This window comes from Chiloscyllium punctatum, chromosome 10, assembly GCF_047496795.1.
Source record: "Chiloscyllium punctatum isolate Juve2018m chromosome 10, sChiPun1.3, whole genome shotgun sequence".
NCBI lineage: Eukaryota > Metazoa > Chordata > Chondrichthyes > Orectolobiformes > Hemiscylliidae > Chiloscyllium > Chiloscyllium punctatum.
In genome coordinates this window covers 20,678,170-20,697,067 of record NC_092748.1, presented here as the reverse complement: position 1 = coordinate 20,697,067, position 18,898 = coordinate 20,678,170, and the positions used below count along the sequence as shown (strand labels likewise).

Sequence of the window (18,898 nt, the reverse complement as noted above, 5' to 3'; positions counted from 1 at the left end):
TGTCATTTCCGCCACCTTCAAACAGACCCCACAACAAGGGATATATTTCCCTCCCCACCCCTATCAGCATTCCAGAGAGACCACTCCCTCTGCGACTCCCTCGTCAGGTCCACACCCCGCACCAACCCAACCTCCACTCCCGGCACCTTCCCCTGCAACCGCAAGAAGTGAAAAACTTGCGCCCACACCTCCCCCCTCACCTCCCTCCAAGGCCCCAAGGGATGCTTCTATATCTGTCGCAAATTCACCTGCACCTCCACACACATCGTTTACTGCATCCGCTACACCTGATGTGGTCCCCTCTACACTGGGGAGACAGGCCGCCTACTTGCGAAACGTTACAGGGAACACCTCTGGGACACCCGGACCAACCAACCCAACCTCCCCGTGGCTGAACACTTTAACTCCCCCTCCCACTCCGCCAGGGACATGCAGGTCCTTGGCCTCCTCCATTGCCAGACCCTGACCACATGCGCCTGGAGGAAGAGTGCCTCATCTTCCGCTTAGGAACCCTCCAACCACACGGGATAAATGTAGATTTCTCCAGCTTCCTCATTTCCCCTTCCTCCACCTTATCTCAGTCCCAACCCCCGGATTCATCACTGCCCTCTTGACCTGCAATCTTCTTTCCGACCTCTCCACCCACACCCCCTCTCTGGCCTATCACCCTCACCCTCACCTCCTTCCATCTATCGTATTCCCAGCACCCCTCCCCAAATTCCCTCCCCACTACCTTTTATCTCAGCCCACTTGGCACACCAGCCTCATTCCTGAAGAAGGGCTTATGCCTGAAACGTTGATTCTCCTGCTCCTTGGATGCTGCCTGGCCTGCTGTGTTTTTCCAGCACCACATTTTTCAACAACAGATAGTTTCAAGGAAATCTCTAAAGCTTTTTATAGGTATATCAGGACTAAAAGAATGACAAGAGTAAGATTAGGGCCAATCAAGGACAGCAGTGGGAAGTTGTGCGTGGAGTCTGAGGAGATAGAAGAAACGCTAAATGAATAATTTGCATCGGTATTCACATTGGAAACAGACAACATTGTTGAGGGGAATGCTGAGATACAGGCTACTAGACCAGACAGTATTGAGGTTCACAAGAAGGTGGTGTTAGCAATTCAGGGAAGTGTGAAAATAGATAAATTCCCTCGGCTGGATGGGATTTATCCTCAGATTTTCGAGGAAGTCAGGGAGGAGATTGCAGAGCCTTTGGCTTTGATCTTTATGTTGTCATTGTCTATAGGAATAGTGCCAGAAGACTGGAGGATAGCAAATGCTGTCCCTTTGCTCAAGAAGGGGAGTAGAGACAACCTTGGTAATTATAGACCAGTGAGCCTTACTTTGGTTTTGGGTAAAGTGTTGGAAAAGGTTATAAGAGATCGGATTTATAATCATCTGGAGAGGAATAAGTTGATTAGGGATAGTCAACATGTTTTTGTGATGAGTAGGTCATGCCTCACAAACCTTATTGTGTTCTCTGAAAAGGTGACTAAACAGATGGATAAGGGTAAAGCGGTTGATGTGGTGTATATAGATTTCAGTAAAGTGTTTGATAAGGTTCCCCATGGTAGGCTATTGCAGAAAATACAGAGGCATGGGATTGATGGTGACTTAGAGGTTTGGATCAGAAATTGGCTTGCTGAAAGAAGACAGATGGTGGTGGTTGATGGAAAATGTTCATCCTGGAGTTCAGTTACTAGTGGTGTACCGCAAGGATCTCTTTTAGGTCCACTGCTGTTTGTCATTTTTATAAATGATCTGGATACGGGTGTAGAAGGATGGGTTAGTAAATTTGTGGATGACACTAAGGTCAGTGAAGTTGTGGATAGTGCCAAAGGATGTTGCAAGTTAGAGGGCTGAGGGGGAGCAAATGGAATTCAATATGGAGAAGTGTGAGGTGATTCACTTTGGAAGGAGCATCTAGAACTAGGCTAATCTTAAGATTCTTGGCAGTGTAGATGAGCAGAGATCTCAGTGCCCATGTACATAGATCCTTGAAAGTTGCCATCCAGCTTGATAGGTTTGTTAAGAAGGCATACGGTGTGTTAGCTTTTATTGGCAGAGGGATTGAGGTCAGCTGTACAAAACTTTGGCACAGCTGCACTTGAAGTATTGCGTACAGTTCTGGTCACGGCATTATAGGAAGGATGTGGAAGCTTTGGAAAGGGTTCAGAGGAGATTTCCTAGGATGTTGCCTGGTTTGGAGGGAAGGTCTTATGAGGAAAGGCTGAGGGACTTGAGGCTGTTTTCATTAGAGAGAAAAAGGTTGAGAGGTGACTTAATTGAGACATATAAGATAATCAGAGGGGCAGATAGGGTGGACTGTGAGAGCCTTTTTCCTCAAATGATGACAGCTAGCACGAGGGGACATAGCTTTAAGTTGAGGGGTGATAGATCGAGGACAAATGTCAGAGGTAGCTTCTTTACTCAAAGAGTAGCAGAGGCTGGAATGCCCTGCCGGCAACAGTGGTAGATTCACCAACTTTAAGAGCATTTAAATGGTCATTGGATGAAGATATGGATGAGAATGGAATAATGTAGATTATGTAGGCTTCAGATTGGTTCCACAGGTTGGCACAACATCGAGAGCCGAAGGGTCTGTACTCCGCTGTAATGTTCTATGTTCTATGTTCTAATGTCATTGCTTCTTAGCGACAGGCAATAACTGCTGGCCTAACCGCTCACATCACATGAATGGATAAGAAAATAATTGCTTCTTTACTTCTAATCATATTCTTGAACCCTTTTCATTTGCCTCATCTTTGACAATACGTGCCTGGATTTGGTTTTACAAAGCACTAGTTCTGATGGAGTTAGTGTTGAAAATGTACATGGAACCATTGAATTTGATGCTGTATTATAGTCTTTGGCTAGAAAATTAAGCAATCGTGCATGAGGCCCTGATGGAGTCAGATTGGTCATTTCTGGCTCCCGATGGTTGTAACAGACCTAACTAATTCATGTCAATTGTACCTATCGATATCATCCAATTAATTATACCTTATTATGTAACATTTAGTGCTTCTTCTTGCTTCTCCAGTGGGCTATCCTTTCTAATTAGATACGCCCTTAGACGCAGCATAGAAAGGAGGATTGGCAGCAATGGACTACCCCAGACGTGGTTGGTACCCAGAACCCAATATGTCCGAGGTCTTTGTTGCTAATATTGAGACCCTAAGTTCATCAGCTTTCTTCAGCTCATCAGAACAAACATCATTCAAAAAATCCCTCCTGGTGTAGATCTGAACTTGCATATTTCTATAGTCTTTTAATCCCACCTCCCTAATGCCCTCTCCAAGTTCCTCTTGCTGATCCACCTTCTGCTCCCTGACACTAATCCCACCAAAATGCTGACCATCCAACTCCCCAAGTAGCTGAGATTATCAGCTAGTATTTCTCTTTGAATATGGGGATCCTTCTTCCTTTTATACCTGCCATTATCAAACATATCCTCAAAAAACACAACTTTGACCACTCTGTTCTGTGGACCAGAGGTGAGGTGAGAATGACTGCCTTTGACATCGAGGCGACCATTTGAATGAATACGGCATTAAGGAGCCCTAGCAAAAGTAGAAATAATGGGAATCAAAGGGAAAGTCTCCACTGGTTGGAGTCTTCCTGCATACAAAGCAAGATGGTTGTAGTTGATTGAGGTCAGCCATCTCAGCTCCAGGATATCTCTGCATCAATTCCTTGGTGACCTAAGCCTATCTATCTTCGGCTGCTTTATCAATGACCTTCCCTCCACTGTAAGGTCAGAAGTAGGGATGTTTGTTGATGCTTGCACAATGTTCAGTACCGTTCCCAACTCCTCAGGGACTGATGCAGTTCATGTCCAAATGCACCATATCTATGGATGGTGGTGTCATAGTGAACACCAGCTCCCTGGTGGGAAGTCCCTGAACACACTGGCATCTCTGTTACAACCAGACCCCATGCGAGATTCCCCAATTTATGACTGTTTCAGCTGGATACCCAAAACTGTCACACTTACGGGTGAGGAGGGATGAATTACTGTTTCTTCTTCACTCCCCCACCCCCTTGGTTGGTTGCAAGAAAATAAACTTAAAAAGGATCCCTTCCCTTGGGCCTTTCTCTCAGATTCAAATGTACTTAGGCTTTAAGATGAGCCAATTTAATTAGGATTTCTTGAATTAATGAATTATGTAGATTACATTTGTATTGTTACTCACGTGAATTAATTAATTAATTCACGTGAGTAATAATACAAATGTAACCTACATATGCAGAGATTCAAGGAAAGAGAGTCCAAAACAATTAGAGTCTTTAAAAAAATGATATGGATCAGTCTGAATTCACCAACAGTTGGTAGTTGAAGGTTCAGTGTAGGTTGCTAGTAATATTGACATTGGTAGTTGAGATTTTTGTGATTTTTTGTTTCATAGGCTGATTGAAGTTCCTTTGTCCTAATTCCCATTCTTTTCTAAACAAAAATGTTTGCATCCTCCAGAGTGAGAAAAATTTCTTTGCTTGCAACACAGGGGTAACTAGGGGATGGCTCAACTATGACCTTCACAGCATATTAACATTCAAACTCAAGCTGGGACACATTAAGTCCCACTAGTCCACCCCAGTAGAGTTGAAACTGACTTCTTAATTCCTTGGCCTTGTGGTTCTTCAAAAGGAAAAACATAAAATCTGCATGCAGTATAGACATAATCCACAAGGCAACACCTTGCTGTTCAGCAGGACAATGTTGCCCCCTCTATCTTTCAGTCACAGTCCAGTCTGTTCTAAGTTTCTTTCATATCTGTAGTTATTGTATCTATGCAAAACTCATTTCTACTTGCAATTGTTTTGTCTCTGTAGCAATCCTCTTTTAAAAATACATTTTGGACTCGCAGGCTCAAAATGCCTGTAATATTTTAGGTTCTGACCTGTTGTTTTAATACAATTCTCTCTTGGATTAATGAAATGAGACTCATTTTTATTTCATTAGGGTGAGTGAAAAAGAGCTGAATGTACAAAAGAACAGCATTCTGTCTCACACATCCATTCTCTTAGCCTTGGTCACTTTTATTTTTCAATTCTAACTAAGTCTGTTTTGGTTCTGGGCAATTACTTTTCATATCCTGGCAACATGGATGATTTTATTTTAAAAATAGGAATGGTTGAAGAAATGAGCACCAACAGAACAACCCGGTGTTCTGAGTCTTAAACCTTTCCACAAAAGTTAATAGGTTGGGGTCACTATAGATTGTCAACTCTTCTGTGTCCATTTATGACATTTATCTCAAAATGTTTGAGAGCCAGCAGTACAGGAAGGGTTTCCTCCTCTATTGTGGAATACCACCTCTGACGTTTGCATGTTTTTATTTTATTAGTACCTGATTGAGCTCTATATTCTAGGCTTATCAGGGAAACAGTGCTTACCCTGATGTTACTTGCATCAATGGCTACTTTAAATGTTTGTTTAGAACTGTAAGCACAGGCTCAGTTGTGAAATAGCATTCAGCTTTCCAAACTCTTTCCAACGTGGCATTACTCAGTCCATTCGACATTTATTTTCTGCAGCTCGTCTGACAGCGGTGCAGCTACTGTATTGAAGCTTGGGATGCATTCTCGTTCTCAATAACCTCATGATTTCCTTTTTTATGGGAATGGGGAATTATGCTACAGCTCCTACGTTAGCAGCTCGGGGCAGCATGCATCCTTAACCTACTGCAATGCCCAGTTAGGCATTAGTGAACTCAGTTCCTCTTAATTGGAAATTTGCTGCTGCCGAGCGAAAAACTTGCTACGCTGCTCATGCAAAGCATAAACAATTTTGAGATTGGCTTTGCTAGATTTCCTATCCAATTCTATCACACGTCTCCCCTGTGTCACTCAAACCCCTACAAGATTCTACCTTTGGTCACTATTTATAAAGTCAAGGATCCTGTGTGCTTCTTTTCAAACTGTGTTCTGAACTTGTCCTTCAAAAATGCGGTATGTGGACACGATAGACTTCTCTTTTGAATACCTTCTCTCTACTATCAAAGCTCTTTTACAAAACTTTCCTTTCATGGGCCCATAGAAGAGCTGGAGAAGGATTGCACAAGATCAAACACTCTAAATGGAAGTTCTGATGCCGTTTAGATTTTATAATGCTTTAATCGAACAGCAGGAATTTTCTCGATTTTCTGAAGTCTGTGTTCTTTGTAATGAGGCATGTTGATTCCAAAAATAGAGAGAAAATGTCAAACAACACCCCTCATGTCTTAATAAATATAGCACTGGTGTGATATAAAGTCTGCTGGCCATCCCTTAAATGATGTCGCGGCCTTTACGGAGACTTGGATATCAAAGGGGCAGGAATGGTTGTTGGATGTTCCAGGGTTTAGATGGCACAAAAGGAATGGGGGGCTGGGGTAAAAGAGGTGTTGCTAATCAGGGATGCTATCACACTTACAGAAAGGGAGGTCATCGGGGAGGGTTTGTCTACAGAGTCAGTATGGGTAGAAGTCAGAAATAGGAACTTTATTAGGAATATTCTACAGACCCCCCAATAGCAACAGAGACACGGAGGAGCAGATTGAGATGCAGATTTTGGAAAGATACAGAAGTAACAGGGTTGTTCTCACGGGTGACTTTAACTTCCGCAATATTGATTGGAACCTCTTTAGTTCAAAGTTTGGATGAAGCAATTTTTGTCAGGTGTGTCCAGGAAGGATTCTAGACTCAATATGTAGATAAGGTAAAAACAATGACTGCAGATGCTGAAAATCAAATACTGGATTAGTGGTGCTGGAAGAGCACAGCAGTTCGGGCAGCATCCAACGAGCAGCGAAATCAACTTTTATTCCTGATGAAGGGCTTTTGCCCGAAACGTTGATTTCGCTGCTCGTTGGATGCTGCCTGAACTGCTGTGCTCTTCCAGCACCACTAATCCAGTATTCAATATGTAGATATGCTGACTAGATTGGAGGCCATACTGGATTTGGTGCTTGGCAATGAACCAGGTTAGGGGTCAGATCTCTCGGTGGGAGAACATTTCAGTGTTAGTGATCACAATTCTCTGACCTTTGCTATAGTCATGGAGAGGGATAGGAGCATTTGGTATGGGTAAGTATGTAATTGGGGGAAGAGGGAATTACAATGTTATTAGGCAGGAACTGGGGCACCTAAATTGGGAACAGACGTTCTCAGGAAAATGCAAGACAGAAATGTGGTGGTTATTTAGGGAGCACTTGCTGATAGTGCTGGACAGGTTTGTTGCACTCAGGTAAGGAAGGGATGGTACAGTGAAAGAACGTTAGGTGACAAGAGATGTCGAACTTCTAGTCAAGAGGAAAAAGGAAGCTTACTTAAGGCTGAGGAGACAAGGATCAGACAGGGCTCTAGAGGGTTACAAGGTCACCAGGAAGGAACTGAAGAATGGATTTTGGAGAGCTAGAAGGCGGCATGAAAAAGCTTCAGCACCTAGGATTAAGGAAAACCCTAAGACATTCCACACTTATGTGAGGAACAAGGGGATGGCCACAGTGAGGGTAGGGCTGATCAGGGATAGTGGAGGGAACTTGCACCTGGAGTCAGAAGATGTAGGGGAGGTCCTTAATGAATATTTTGCTTCAGTATTCACTACTGAGAGGGACCTTGTTGCTTGTGAGAACAGCATATAACAGACTGATATGCTCAAACAGGTTGGTGTTAAGAAGGATAACATGCTGAAAAGTTTGAAAAACACTAAGTACAGGTAAGTCCTCTGGACCAGATGGGATATACCCTCGGTTCCTACAGGAAGTGAGGTAAGAGGTTGCTGTGCTTTTGACGATGATCTTTGTGTCCTCATTGTCCACTGGAGTAGTGCCAGGTGATTGGAGGGTGGCAAATGTTATTCCTCTGTTCAAGAAAGGGAATAGGGATAATCCTGGAAATTACAGTCTTTCATCTGTGTTGGGTAGGATACTAGAGAAGATTCTGAGAGACAGGATTGATGGTTACTTGGAAAACCATATTTGATTAGAGATCGTTAGTATGCCTTTGTGAGGGCAGATCATGCCTCACAAGCCATTTGGAATTCTTTGAGGATGTGACAAAACATGCGATGAAGGTCAAGCAGCAGATGTGATGTACATGGATTTTAGCAAGGTTTTTAGTGAGGTTCCCCATGGTAGGCTCATTCATAAAGTGAGGAGGCATAGGTTACAGGGAAATTTTACTGTCTGGATACAGAGTTGGCTGGCACATGGAAGTCACAGGGTGGTAGTAGATGGACAGTATTCAGCGTGGAGCTCGGTGACCGGCGGTGTTCTATAGGGATCTGTTCTGGGACCTCTGCTCTTTGTGATTTTTATAAATGACTTGGAAGAGGAAGTTTGCTGATGACATGAAAGTTGGAGGAGTGGTGGATAGTGTGGAGGGCTGTTGTAGGTTGCAACGGGACATCGACAGGATGCAGAACTGGGCTGAGAAGTGGAAGCTGGAGTTCAACCTGGAAAAGTGTGAAGTGATTCATTTTGGAAGGTCGAATTTGAATGCAGAATACAGGGTTAAAGACAAGATTTTTGGGGAGTGTGGAGGAACAGAAGGATCTATGTCCATAGATCCCTCAAAGTTGCCACCCAAGTCAATAGGGTTGTTAAGAAGGCATGTGGTGTGTTGACTTTCATTAGCAGAGGGACTGAGTTTAAGAGCCATGAGGTTATGCTGCAGCTCTATAGAGTCCTGGTTAGACCACACTTGAAATATTGTATTCAGATCTGATCAGCTAATTATAGGAAGGATAAGGAAGTTTTAGAGAGGGTACAGAGGGAACTTAAGAGGACGCTGCCTGGACTGGAGGGCATGTCTTATGAAGAAAGGTTGAGAGAGCTAGGTTTTTCCCATTGGAGCGAAGAAGGATGAGAGGTGACTTGATAGAGGTGTACCAGATGATGAGGGGCATATATAGAATGGATAGCCAGATAGCCATTTCAGCCCTGAAAAAGTATGACAAGGGGGCATAATTTTAAGGTGATTGGAGGAAGGTTCAGGGGAGATGTCAGAGGTCGGTTCTTTACACAGAGAGTGGTGGGTGCATGGAATGCACTGCCAGCAATGTAGCAGAGTCAGATACATTAGGGACGTTTAACTGACTCTTGGATAGGCACATGGAAGTTAGTAAATTGAAGGGTATGTTGGTTAATCTGATCTTAGAGTCATAGAGATGTACAGAATGGAAACAGACCCTTCGGTCCAACCTGTACATGCTGACCAGATATCCCAACCCAATCTAGTCCCACCTGCCAGCACACAGCCCATATCTCTCCAAACCCTTCCTATTCATATACCCACCCAGATGTCTTTTAGGCTGGCACAACATCAAGGGCCAAAGAGTCTGTACTGTTCTATGTTCTAAAGTGAGGAAGCTGCTTGCCTTGGAGTGTAAATAATGGTAAGAACCTGAAGAAGGACTCTTTCAACATGGGGAGGCTGTTGTGTTACAGCATATTTGCAGATTGATAATCAACATGTGGCAGGGGCTGCAGAGGAGAGACACACCCTATCGTCCTCCCCACCCCCAAAAGAAGTGTCCCATTGAACATCCACAGAAGAGATACAAGTAGGTTACATACATTGCACTACACTGAGCAACACTAAAACCTTCTTGTTGGACAGCACTTCGCTATAGTCTTGTACAGCAGAGTGCTGTACAGTCCTGTCCCATTTGTAGTCTGCTGTATAGTATTAACCAGCACATGAAGTACTGTTCACTCCTGCCGACATCAACGTATTGTCTATATTTCATTCCTTCAAAGGATTATGCAAGCAAATGAGGAAACAATGGTGTGAGATGCAAAACTTCAGTTTCCAAGTAATTTCCAATTCACCTATTTTCAGAACTAAATGAAGTGAAAATGCACTGTCATGAAATTTGATGATATAAACTCCACCAATTTGAGATAATTGTGAGGATATTTCTTCGTTATTCCTTAACTTTACAGAACCAGTTCTAGATCTATTTCCTTCTCCTTCGGCGCTGCTCCTGCACCCAACCCCATTTCAGTGTTGGAGCCGGAGGCTAGGTCTTCTTTAAGTAAACCTTTGCACCTGATGTCTGGACCTCTGTGACAATGACAAAGGTTGAACTGCTGCTTGGATTGTTTTTGCCTCATTGTAATTTGCTTTGTTCCCACTAGGCTTCTTACATGGTAAGTCTACAGGCATGAGGACAATCTCAACATGAGCCTAGATCCAAGAAGGAAGAACCAGTAAAATTACGTGAGATACACTGGTCCAAAACGTCTTGCATATTTCAAAATGGAGGTCTAGTATGACCGGCACATTCATTTTCCAAGAATGCCCTTCTGTTTTTAAAAAAAAGCTAGGTTTGCCTCTGGGTTGACATGTCTCTGTGAAGCAGCTCCCAGTGCAATGGACTCATCTGTTCATTCCTCCAAATAATAAAGAAAGAGCAACTCTTACTGATTCTGAATGGTTTCGACGAACACCTCTTATTAAGTTGAGTTTATCTGGTACAGGATGTTCAATACTTACGCCTGACATGGGTGTGTAGGCAGGAGGAGGGCTGTGTCCTGTTTGGCTCTGGTGGGAAGAATGGAATGATGATTACATGAGTGGCTACATGAATGACAAAATGGATGCAATGAACATTAAAGAAAGAAAAAAATGCAATGAATCTGCAAAATGGAACAAAGGTTATGAAATTTCATGCACTAAGTTAATGAAATGAACAGCATGCTCTTTCAGTTACAGCAATTTCACTGCTCAGCGGTTGACTGCTGTTAATATTCATTCTATGTGCTCAAACTCAGATTCACCAGTTCTCATGTTCAACTATTAAGTGACTGTGAACCAATTTCTCATTGAGATTTGTCTTCCAAAACTTTTCTCTCTATCCCTTTTCTGCTGCTGTGGTATGGTTCCACAACAGCAACACCCTACTTGTCTTGATCACTGGCCACTCTTCAGGTTTTAATGGAGTCAGTGAGAAGGCAACGACACCTAAGTCAAATGCTGTCAGCTTCCAACATGTACAAACATCAGCACAGTCACACAAGGAAATATATAAACCCATTGCACAGTCACATAAGGAAACATATAAAGCCATGCGTGTACTCACACATGCCAGGTACATTGCAGCCATAAAAATGGGTACAGTAAAACTTGTGTTTGCATGTACCTTACATATGCACACAAACACGACACATACTCATGAATACTTGTGTACATACACATTAGCACGCGCACACACACACACACACCAACTGTATTGCTTTCAAACACACTCAGGTGATACGCGCAGATTCAAAAGAGACTCAAGCATTGATCCTGGACCTTTTTAATCTGTTTGAGCCAGTGATGCACCACGTGTTGCTTTCAACCTCTCAGATATCAAGGCAGTTCCTCTTTTATGCAGCAATTGCATTAAACTGTATAGTTTACGGTCAAGTGTAAAATGAGTTTGCTCCCAACCACATTCACTATCAGAGCCCCATGGCTTGTGGCACTGATTAATGCACTGCTTTGCTCATTAGTGTGAATGTTTTTCCATTAGAAAATGATCACTTTTTGTTCTAATGATTTCACTTGCCCTCCCTTTATCCATGAATGTTGCTGGGAGCTGATTCTGGGCATGTGAGCCCCTCCAGTGAGTCAAGGGTTTGTTAACCATTGGGTTTTCACAGCCAAGTTAAAAGATCAACACAACTCCATTTCCATGGGTTTGGGGTGGGGGTGGTTAGAGAGTGATCAGGAAATGCTTGCTGACATTTATGATTCTGTAAACTATTTTAACGACCTATCGTCCCCCAGGATGAGATCAGTTCAGTCAACTCAGGTCAGGCATAGACTGCACCAGTTTGCTGCTCACTGGATGAATTTACAGTGCGGAGAACCACCTTTGGGATACTTAGTGGATGAGCACAGCAGGAATCTTTTCACTGTTTTTGAGATTTCAGACCTGGAACCTCTTCTCTCCTTTAACTTCAGTCTTTCACTAGCTCGTGAAGGAGGTTCAGTGAAGTGATGCGGTCTGCTTCACGAAAGGCCAAATATGAGCTACCTTTTGAGTGGATGTCCTGACAGCAAACAGCACGTCAACGGAGGGTTGTAGTGCATCTGGCAAGATTCCAAATTCAGTACAGTTCTGGCTCTAATACTATCTCTAAAATACAGCACAATTCTGATGGCTATGCAAACGATTCACCCGATACGCTAAATGAACATAAGTTTAAAATGCTTCAACTGCTTACGCATCTAATCCTCTAGGTAATGGATAATGATATAATTTGGGAAATCCTCATCCTTACGTGGCTAGACTGGAGAAGTTGGGGCTGTTCTCCTTTGGGAAGAGCAGGTTGAGAGCAGATTTGATCGAGGTTTTCAACATCGTGGAAAATCTGGTGGAAAGGGAGAAATTGTTCTCAATGACGGACGGATCGAGAGCCATACAACACCAACTTAAGGCAGCTGGCAGAAGGACTAGACCTGACGTGACATGACATGACATGAGGAAAAGCCTTCACACAGAATAAGGAGTTAAAATCTGGAATGCATTGCCTAAGAGTGCACTGGGATTTAAACTCTCAACTTCCTGAGCTAGAGGGAAGAATACTACTATCAAACATTAACTAACATATCACAGGATAGAGGTGGGTCAAGATTCCTGAGGTAGGATGTGCTGGATAGTATGATCCAATGCAGCAAGGTTTCCCTTCAGAAATCCACATTTATCCCAACAGAAAGAGTTTGTAGGGCTGCAGGGGATGGAAGGGGAATGGGACAGGAAAAATAGTTCAGAGAGAGAACTCACATAGACGATAGTCTGAATGACCTCCTTGTGTCCCCATAACCATTCTAAGATTCTATATTGGTTCTTTATTGGCTGTTGCTCATGACTGCAATGAGTTGTGTTTAGAACAGATTGCTATTTTCTGAGTATGCTGGTGCTGGAATGCTCAGGGTGATAATATGAATTAGTATAGAAAGGACTGGAATAATATGGATACAAATATTAACGAGCATTGAACCACTGAAGTGGAGACTGATATGGAATGAATAATGCAGATGAGTATGACGTGGAATGATATTACAGCTTATTAATTTATCGGCCTTTGGTATTGGTAGAGTGTGGACTCATAATGATTGAACACTAATGCACATACCCCTCACCCGACACTCCATTTTCCAAAGCCTCCCTAGCTGAATTTCTATCCAGAACCCACCAAATGCTCCAACTTGTTCTATTACTATCTCACTTGCTCCTCAAACCTGGCGCTTACTCATCTACACTGTACCTTTGTAGTCCAAAGTAGCAAACGTAGTTCATCCCAGAATCCCTACAGTGTAGAAATAGGCCCTTCAGCCCAACAGGTCCAAACCAACCCTCCGAAGAGTCTCCCACCCTAACCCATTACTCGTTACTCTATATTTACCCCTGACTAATGCACCTAACCTACACATCCCTGAAGAGTATGGACAATTTAGCATGGCCAATTCACCTTTGGACTGTGGGAGGAAACTGGAGCACCCAGAGGAAACCCATGCAGACACAGGGAGAATGTGCAAACTCCACACAGACAGTCGCCCAAGGGCGGAATTGAACCCGGATCCCTGGCACTACAGTGCTAACCACTGAGCCACTGTGCCACCCAATCTTCACCAGTCTTGAATTTCTTCATTATGGGGTGTCAATAATCACTTGAAAGTGGCATTCCCCCTCTCAGTTGGAAAATTGAGAATTCTATTCCCATTTCAGCTGCTTCAAACTATATTCCAGACTGACATGTTGGAACCATCCTGAAGAATGTAGCACAGTGGCAATATTATTGGGCTAATAATCCAAAGGCCCTGGCTAATGCTCAGGTTCAAACCTCACAATGGCAAATGGGGGAATTTAAATTCAATTAATTCACAAAACTGGAATTAAAAAGCTAGTTTTAGTAACGGGGACCATGCAAATGCCAGATTTTCAACAAACCTCTTGGGTTCACTAATGTCCATTGGGAAACAAATCTGCCATCCTTACCTGATCTGGCCTCTGTGTCACTCCAGAGCCACCGCAATATAATTGCCTCTTAACAGGGCTCTGAAATGGCCCAGCAGGCCACTCAATTATATCAGGCTGAGAGTGAGAGTATACTTACACTGCACAGACTGCAGTAGTTGAAGGAGGCAGCTTAAAATCCCTTTCTAAAGAGCCATTCTGCCAACACATACCAGCATGCACACATCCTTTTACTGGCAAAAAACAAATGAGAGCTGCAACTTTGCAGGTATTGTTTTTTGGATGAGATGTTAAACTGAGGACTTATCTGCTCTGAGTGAAAAGGATCCAAATGAACTATTTCCAGAAGGACAGATGGGTTGTCCAAGTGGTCTGCTCAATGTTTACCTCAACATCACTAAAGTAAAACACATAAGAATTTATCTGATTGCTATTTTAGGATTTATGTACTCCCTCCACGCACAGTAGATTAGATTACTTACAGTGTGGAAACAGGCCCTTCGGCCCAACAAGTCCACACTACCCCGCCGAAGCGCAACCCACCCATACCCCTACATCTACCCCTTACCTAACACTGTGGGCAATTTAGCATGGCCAATTCACCTGACCTGCACATCTTTGGACTGTGGGAGGAAACCGGAGCACCCGGAGGAAACCCACGCAGACACGGGGAGAATGTGCAAACTCCACACAGTCAGTTGCCTGAGGCGGGAATTGAACCCAGGTCTCTGGCGCTGTGAGGCAGCAGTGCTAACCACTGTGCCACCGTGCCACCCAGTAGGACAGTGTGTACCACCAACAAGATATACTGCAGCAGCTCACTGCTTCGACTGTACCTTCTAAACCCATGACTTCTACCTAGGAGGACGACTAGGGCAGCAGATCTACCCTGTTGGAAATGTTTCATTCCTTCGGTGTCGCTGCATCAACAGCACGGAACTCTCTCTCTCTCCCTATCAGCACCGTGTGTGTCCCTATACTTTAAGGACTGCAGTGGTTTAAGAAGGCCGCTCACCACCACCTTCTCCAGGACAATTAGGGATGGGCAATAAATGCTGGCCCAGTCAGCAAAATCCATGCCACATGAGAGAATTGAAGAAAAACACTGAGGGAAGGAGGAAGGTCTGGGATTTGGATTTCCTGGGAAAGTAACGCTCAGAACTGAATGGCTGAAATGGTGTTGCAGGAGCTTCGAGTCCAAGTCCCACCTCAGAGACTAACCACAAGAGCTAGACTGACAGTTCAGTATAGTAATGAGGGATGTCATATTGTCTTTTGGATAAAGCATTCAACTCTAAGTTGTACTTAAAAAACCTTGTGGCATAACATGAAAGAACAGAAAAACTGCTATCCCATGGCTTGGTTAATGTTATACCTTGAATGACATCCTTGTAACTGAATAGCTTGTAAAACATTACTGTTTACAGAATGTTACTGTGTGCTTCCTAGCTGCTGTATGTAATAATGACAATACTTAATTGCCTATAAAATACCTTGGGATGTCCTGAGATCATGAAAGGTACTGTATAACCACAATACTCTCTTGCTTTCAGACAGGATGATGGTAACATTAAATATTCTACCAGCATAGTCAGGTCAAAGGGAGCAGAAGTGCAGAGGACAGGAGGTCGCCACAAGATTTTTAACAAAATGTAAAATAAAATACAACACAATTAAAAGAGACGGCTTGAGTAAGTTTTAAACATGGGAATGTCACATCACCCCTCGTAGTCCCTGACCTGATTAAAATCCACATTAAAATATGGTAGGAAATTAGACACTCAACTACATCCGAATACAGTGGAAACCATGTCGTTGGAATACTGTAATTATCATCCTGCCAATCTGCAAGGATAATTGGCTTGTACCCTCTGTGGTGAAGACGTGCCCCTTCAATATAAGAGGCTCAGTTTGACGATGATTACATTTGTGAAATGCTAAAGACAGAGGATTTCAGGCTGTGTGGGAACTGCTGCCAATAAGACACAGCCCAGCAGCACTGTGATTGTACCCATTCGATAATGGGGGCAATCTACTGTGGAGCCATTTCCCTCCCCTGAACACTGTGTTCATTACCATCAGCAGGCTCGAACACAACAGCAATTTAAACAGGGCCAAAGGGCAGCCATGAGGAAATGATGTCACGGATAGATCAGCATCCCTTTCCTTTTCCCAGTTTTCTCTTTTCAAACTTGAAATGTGCAGAAGGTAAAGGCTGGTCCCAGGGACTCAGCAGAAACACCGATCAGGTCGGCAGAGTGTCGCACCAGCTTGCACTCGGTGTGGGAGTTAGCTATTTTGGCTGGTGAAGTTCGTGCAGGACTATTTAATGCACTCATACCCAGGTACCACATTCTCTGGGCCATTCATTCCACTGAATGGTAGACAATATAAAACATCTCGATCCAAAAAAAAGTAACTTTCATTTATATAGTGTCTTATGATTTCCTTCACCCTCATCAATGCCAAGTGTGAGGAGCTCTCAAGGTTCCTTCGGATCCACTTTGTTCCCAAGATCTCATTCTGACTGCTGACCCCTCCTTCCCATTTCCCAGACAACAACTGATCCTGTTAACAATTCACTCTCTTTTAAGTAAATGTCCTTCTCACTTTCATATCTGTTCTCATCACACCCTTCCTCAAAAACACTAACCTTTGGTACCATCATTTTTGCGAACTGCTGCTCCATCCGAACCTCCCTTTCTAGCAATCGGGTTCTGCAGTGTACAACATAGGCGATGGACGTTTTAGATTAGATTAGATTCCCTACAGTGTGGAAACAGGCCCTTTGGCCCAACAAGTCCACACTGACCCTCCAACGAGTAGCCCACCCAGACCCATTTCCCTCTGACTAATGCATCTATAACACTATGGACAATCTAGCATGGCCAATTCATTTGGCCTGCACATCTTTGGACTGTGGGAGGAAACCGGAGCACCCGGAGGAAACCCACACAGACACGGGGAGAATGTACAAACTCCACACAGTCGCCCGAGGCTGGAATCGAACCTGGATCCCTGGCACTGTGAGGCAGCAGTGCTAACCACTGAGCCACCATGCCGCTCAATATTTTAATATTGAGTTTTAACGTTTCCTTTTATTTCCTAATATTTCCTTTTCCTAACTGCTTTTAATATTTCCAATTTACCAAAGAAAATTCTGATCAGCAGGTGCCAAACAGCAAACTTACCATTTAACAACAGTGAGGTGCAAACAGGTGTTGCATTCTGTGTGCAAAACACTTTTATTTTGAAGGATGTTGCAGAGGGACAAAATGTAGATGAGAAATAGGAGGGAGGGTACAGGGTGGGGCGTCAAATAAGTCCTCCCTGAAGTCCTTGAACATTTTGTCACCTCCAGAACCTGTAACCATCTCAAATTGGATTTGCTCCAACAGTGTGTCAAAATGGCTCTTCGTGAAGTCTCAATCCAGTTGTAGTCCGAGAACCAAACGCAACAATTTCCTTTTCTACTTCTATGTGTTACCTTGGCTAGTGAATGGTGGGGGTGGAATTGACTTGATGACCCGCCCTGCAGTCTGCCTCCTATTTCTCACCTACGTTTTGCCTCTGTGCGACATCCCTCAAAAATGAGTACTGTGTTTTCTCAAGCAGAATACAATACCCAAGTGTCCCTCACTGCAACAGTTTTTAAATGAGCACATCGCTGTTGTGACACGGGATACGCAGAACTTTCTTTGGAAAGTTGGAAACGCTGGACTCCTTTTCCTCCTCCTGGCAATTGTCCGAGGGGGCACAGAGCTTTCTGTGACACTTAACCTGGAGATGACCTCCTGATCATGCTACTGTAAGTGTCTATTGGTAACGCAGCTCATCTGTTAACTGAAATCTTCATCTGTGTCTTTTGTCACCTCTATCCTTGATGCCTGAAACCCAGTCCGTGCCAGCATAACTTGATTGCCCATAAATGTGAGACCTTCCAAACCACTGCTCCCACGCCCTACAGAGACTCTGGCCAAACCTTACCTCTGTTTTAAAGGTCTCAACTGCTTTTCAAATCTTTCCATGGGTTTCACCTCTCCCTAGTCCTGAAATCCTTTCAGGCTCCACAACTTTCTACGACCTCTGTGTTCCTCTAATTCTGGCCTTCAGTCCATTCACTCCACCTTTGGGGGCCATTTTGTCAGGGGCCTCAGTAATGAAATTCCCTTGCCAAATCTTACCAGTTTTCTTCTCTTCATTCTTTTAAAACTCCTCTTGAACTGACCTCTTTGATCAAGCTTTTTATCATCAACTTGAATTCCTCCTTACACGGCTTGGTATCAAATTTTCTTTGATAATTCTCCTATGAAGTCACTTAGGAAATTTTACTGGTTTAGAGATGCATATAAATGCCATTGCTGGACAGTTGCGAGCACTTAATCAGGTGCGTAATGTGAAGGAATTCTATAAATACATGTCGTTTTGAAGACTTGAGGATTGACCCACTCCATGTTATAACTGTATCTCTAGGAGAGTCAAAGCAATTCCCTCATACTGTCAATATGCTGGTTTGGCTGGAAGATTGCTTTGTGATGCCAACAGTGAAGGTTCAATTCCCATTCCTAGTGACGTTATCATGAAGGCTCCTCTTTCTCAACCTCTCCCCTCGCCTAAGGGGTGGTGACCCTCAGATTAAACTCACCAAGCAGCCTCTGGCCCTCTGGAATTATGATAACTTCACCTTTTCACACTCAGTAACTCTTTCCCAGTGCTACGATGACTGTGACCCCACTAAAGTCTATTGAGCGCTCTCACACAGTCAGGTTCTACTTACTTTGGCTGCATGTACATTTCATTGAGCTTTACAGAGGGATTCTTGCTGAGAGGCCCAGTTGAATCTTACCAAACTGGTGCAAGGGAGAGCCAGAGGAGGCTGTGCCACCAGGCACTGCAGCTTGGTCCAAACTTGCCACCCAGGTCTGTGCTGCATCCAGGGTGCAGAG

General features: G+C 43.7%; 1 protein-coding gene across 4 annotated transcripts in view; it reads right to left on the bottom strand.

The window, feature by feature from the left end:
* Window positions 1–18,898, bottom strand: part of LOC140481932 (receptor tyrosine-protein kinase erbB-4-like) — a 1,043,042-nt gene that overhangs the window by 35,847 nt on the left and 988,297 nt on the right. For 2 of the 4 annotated variants that reach the window (XM_072578639.1, XM_072578640.1), the window contains 2 exons: window positions 12,256–12,345; window positions 10,481–10,528 (listed from right to left, as the gene is read on the bottom strand). The exons of 1 other annotated variant lie outside the window; for it this stretch is intronic. In XM_072578639.1, coding sequence (XP_072434740.1) covers window positions 10,481–10,528; window positions 12,256–12,345 — 138 coding nt within the window. The remainder of the gene's footprint in view (window positions 1–10,480; window positions 10,529–12,255; window positions 12,346–18,898) is intronic. One more of the 4 variants, XM_072578641.1, reaches the window with a different exon arrangement.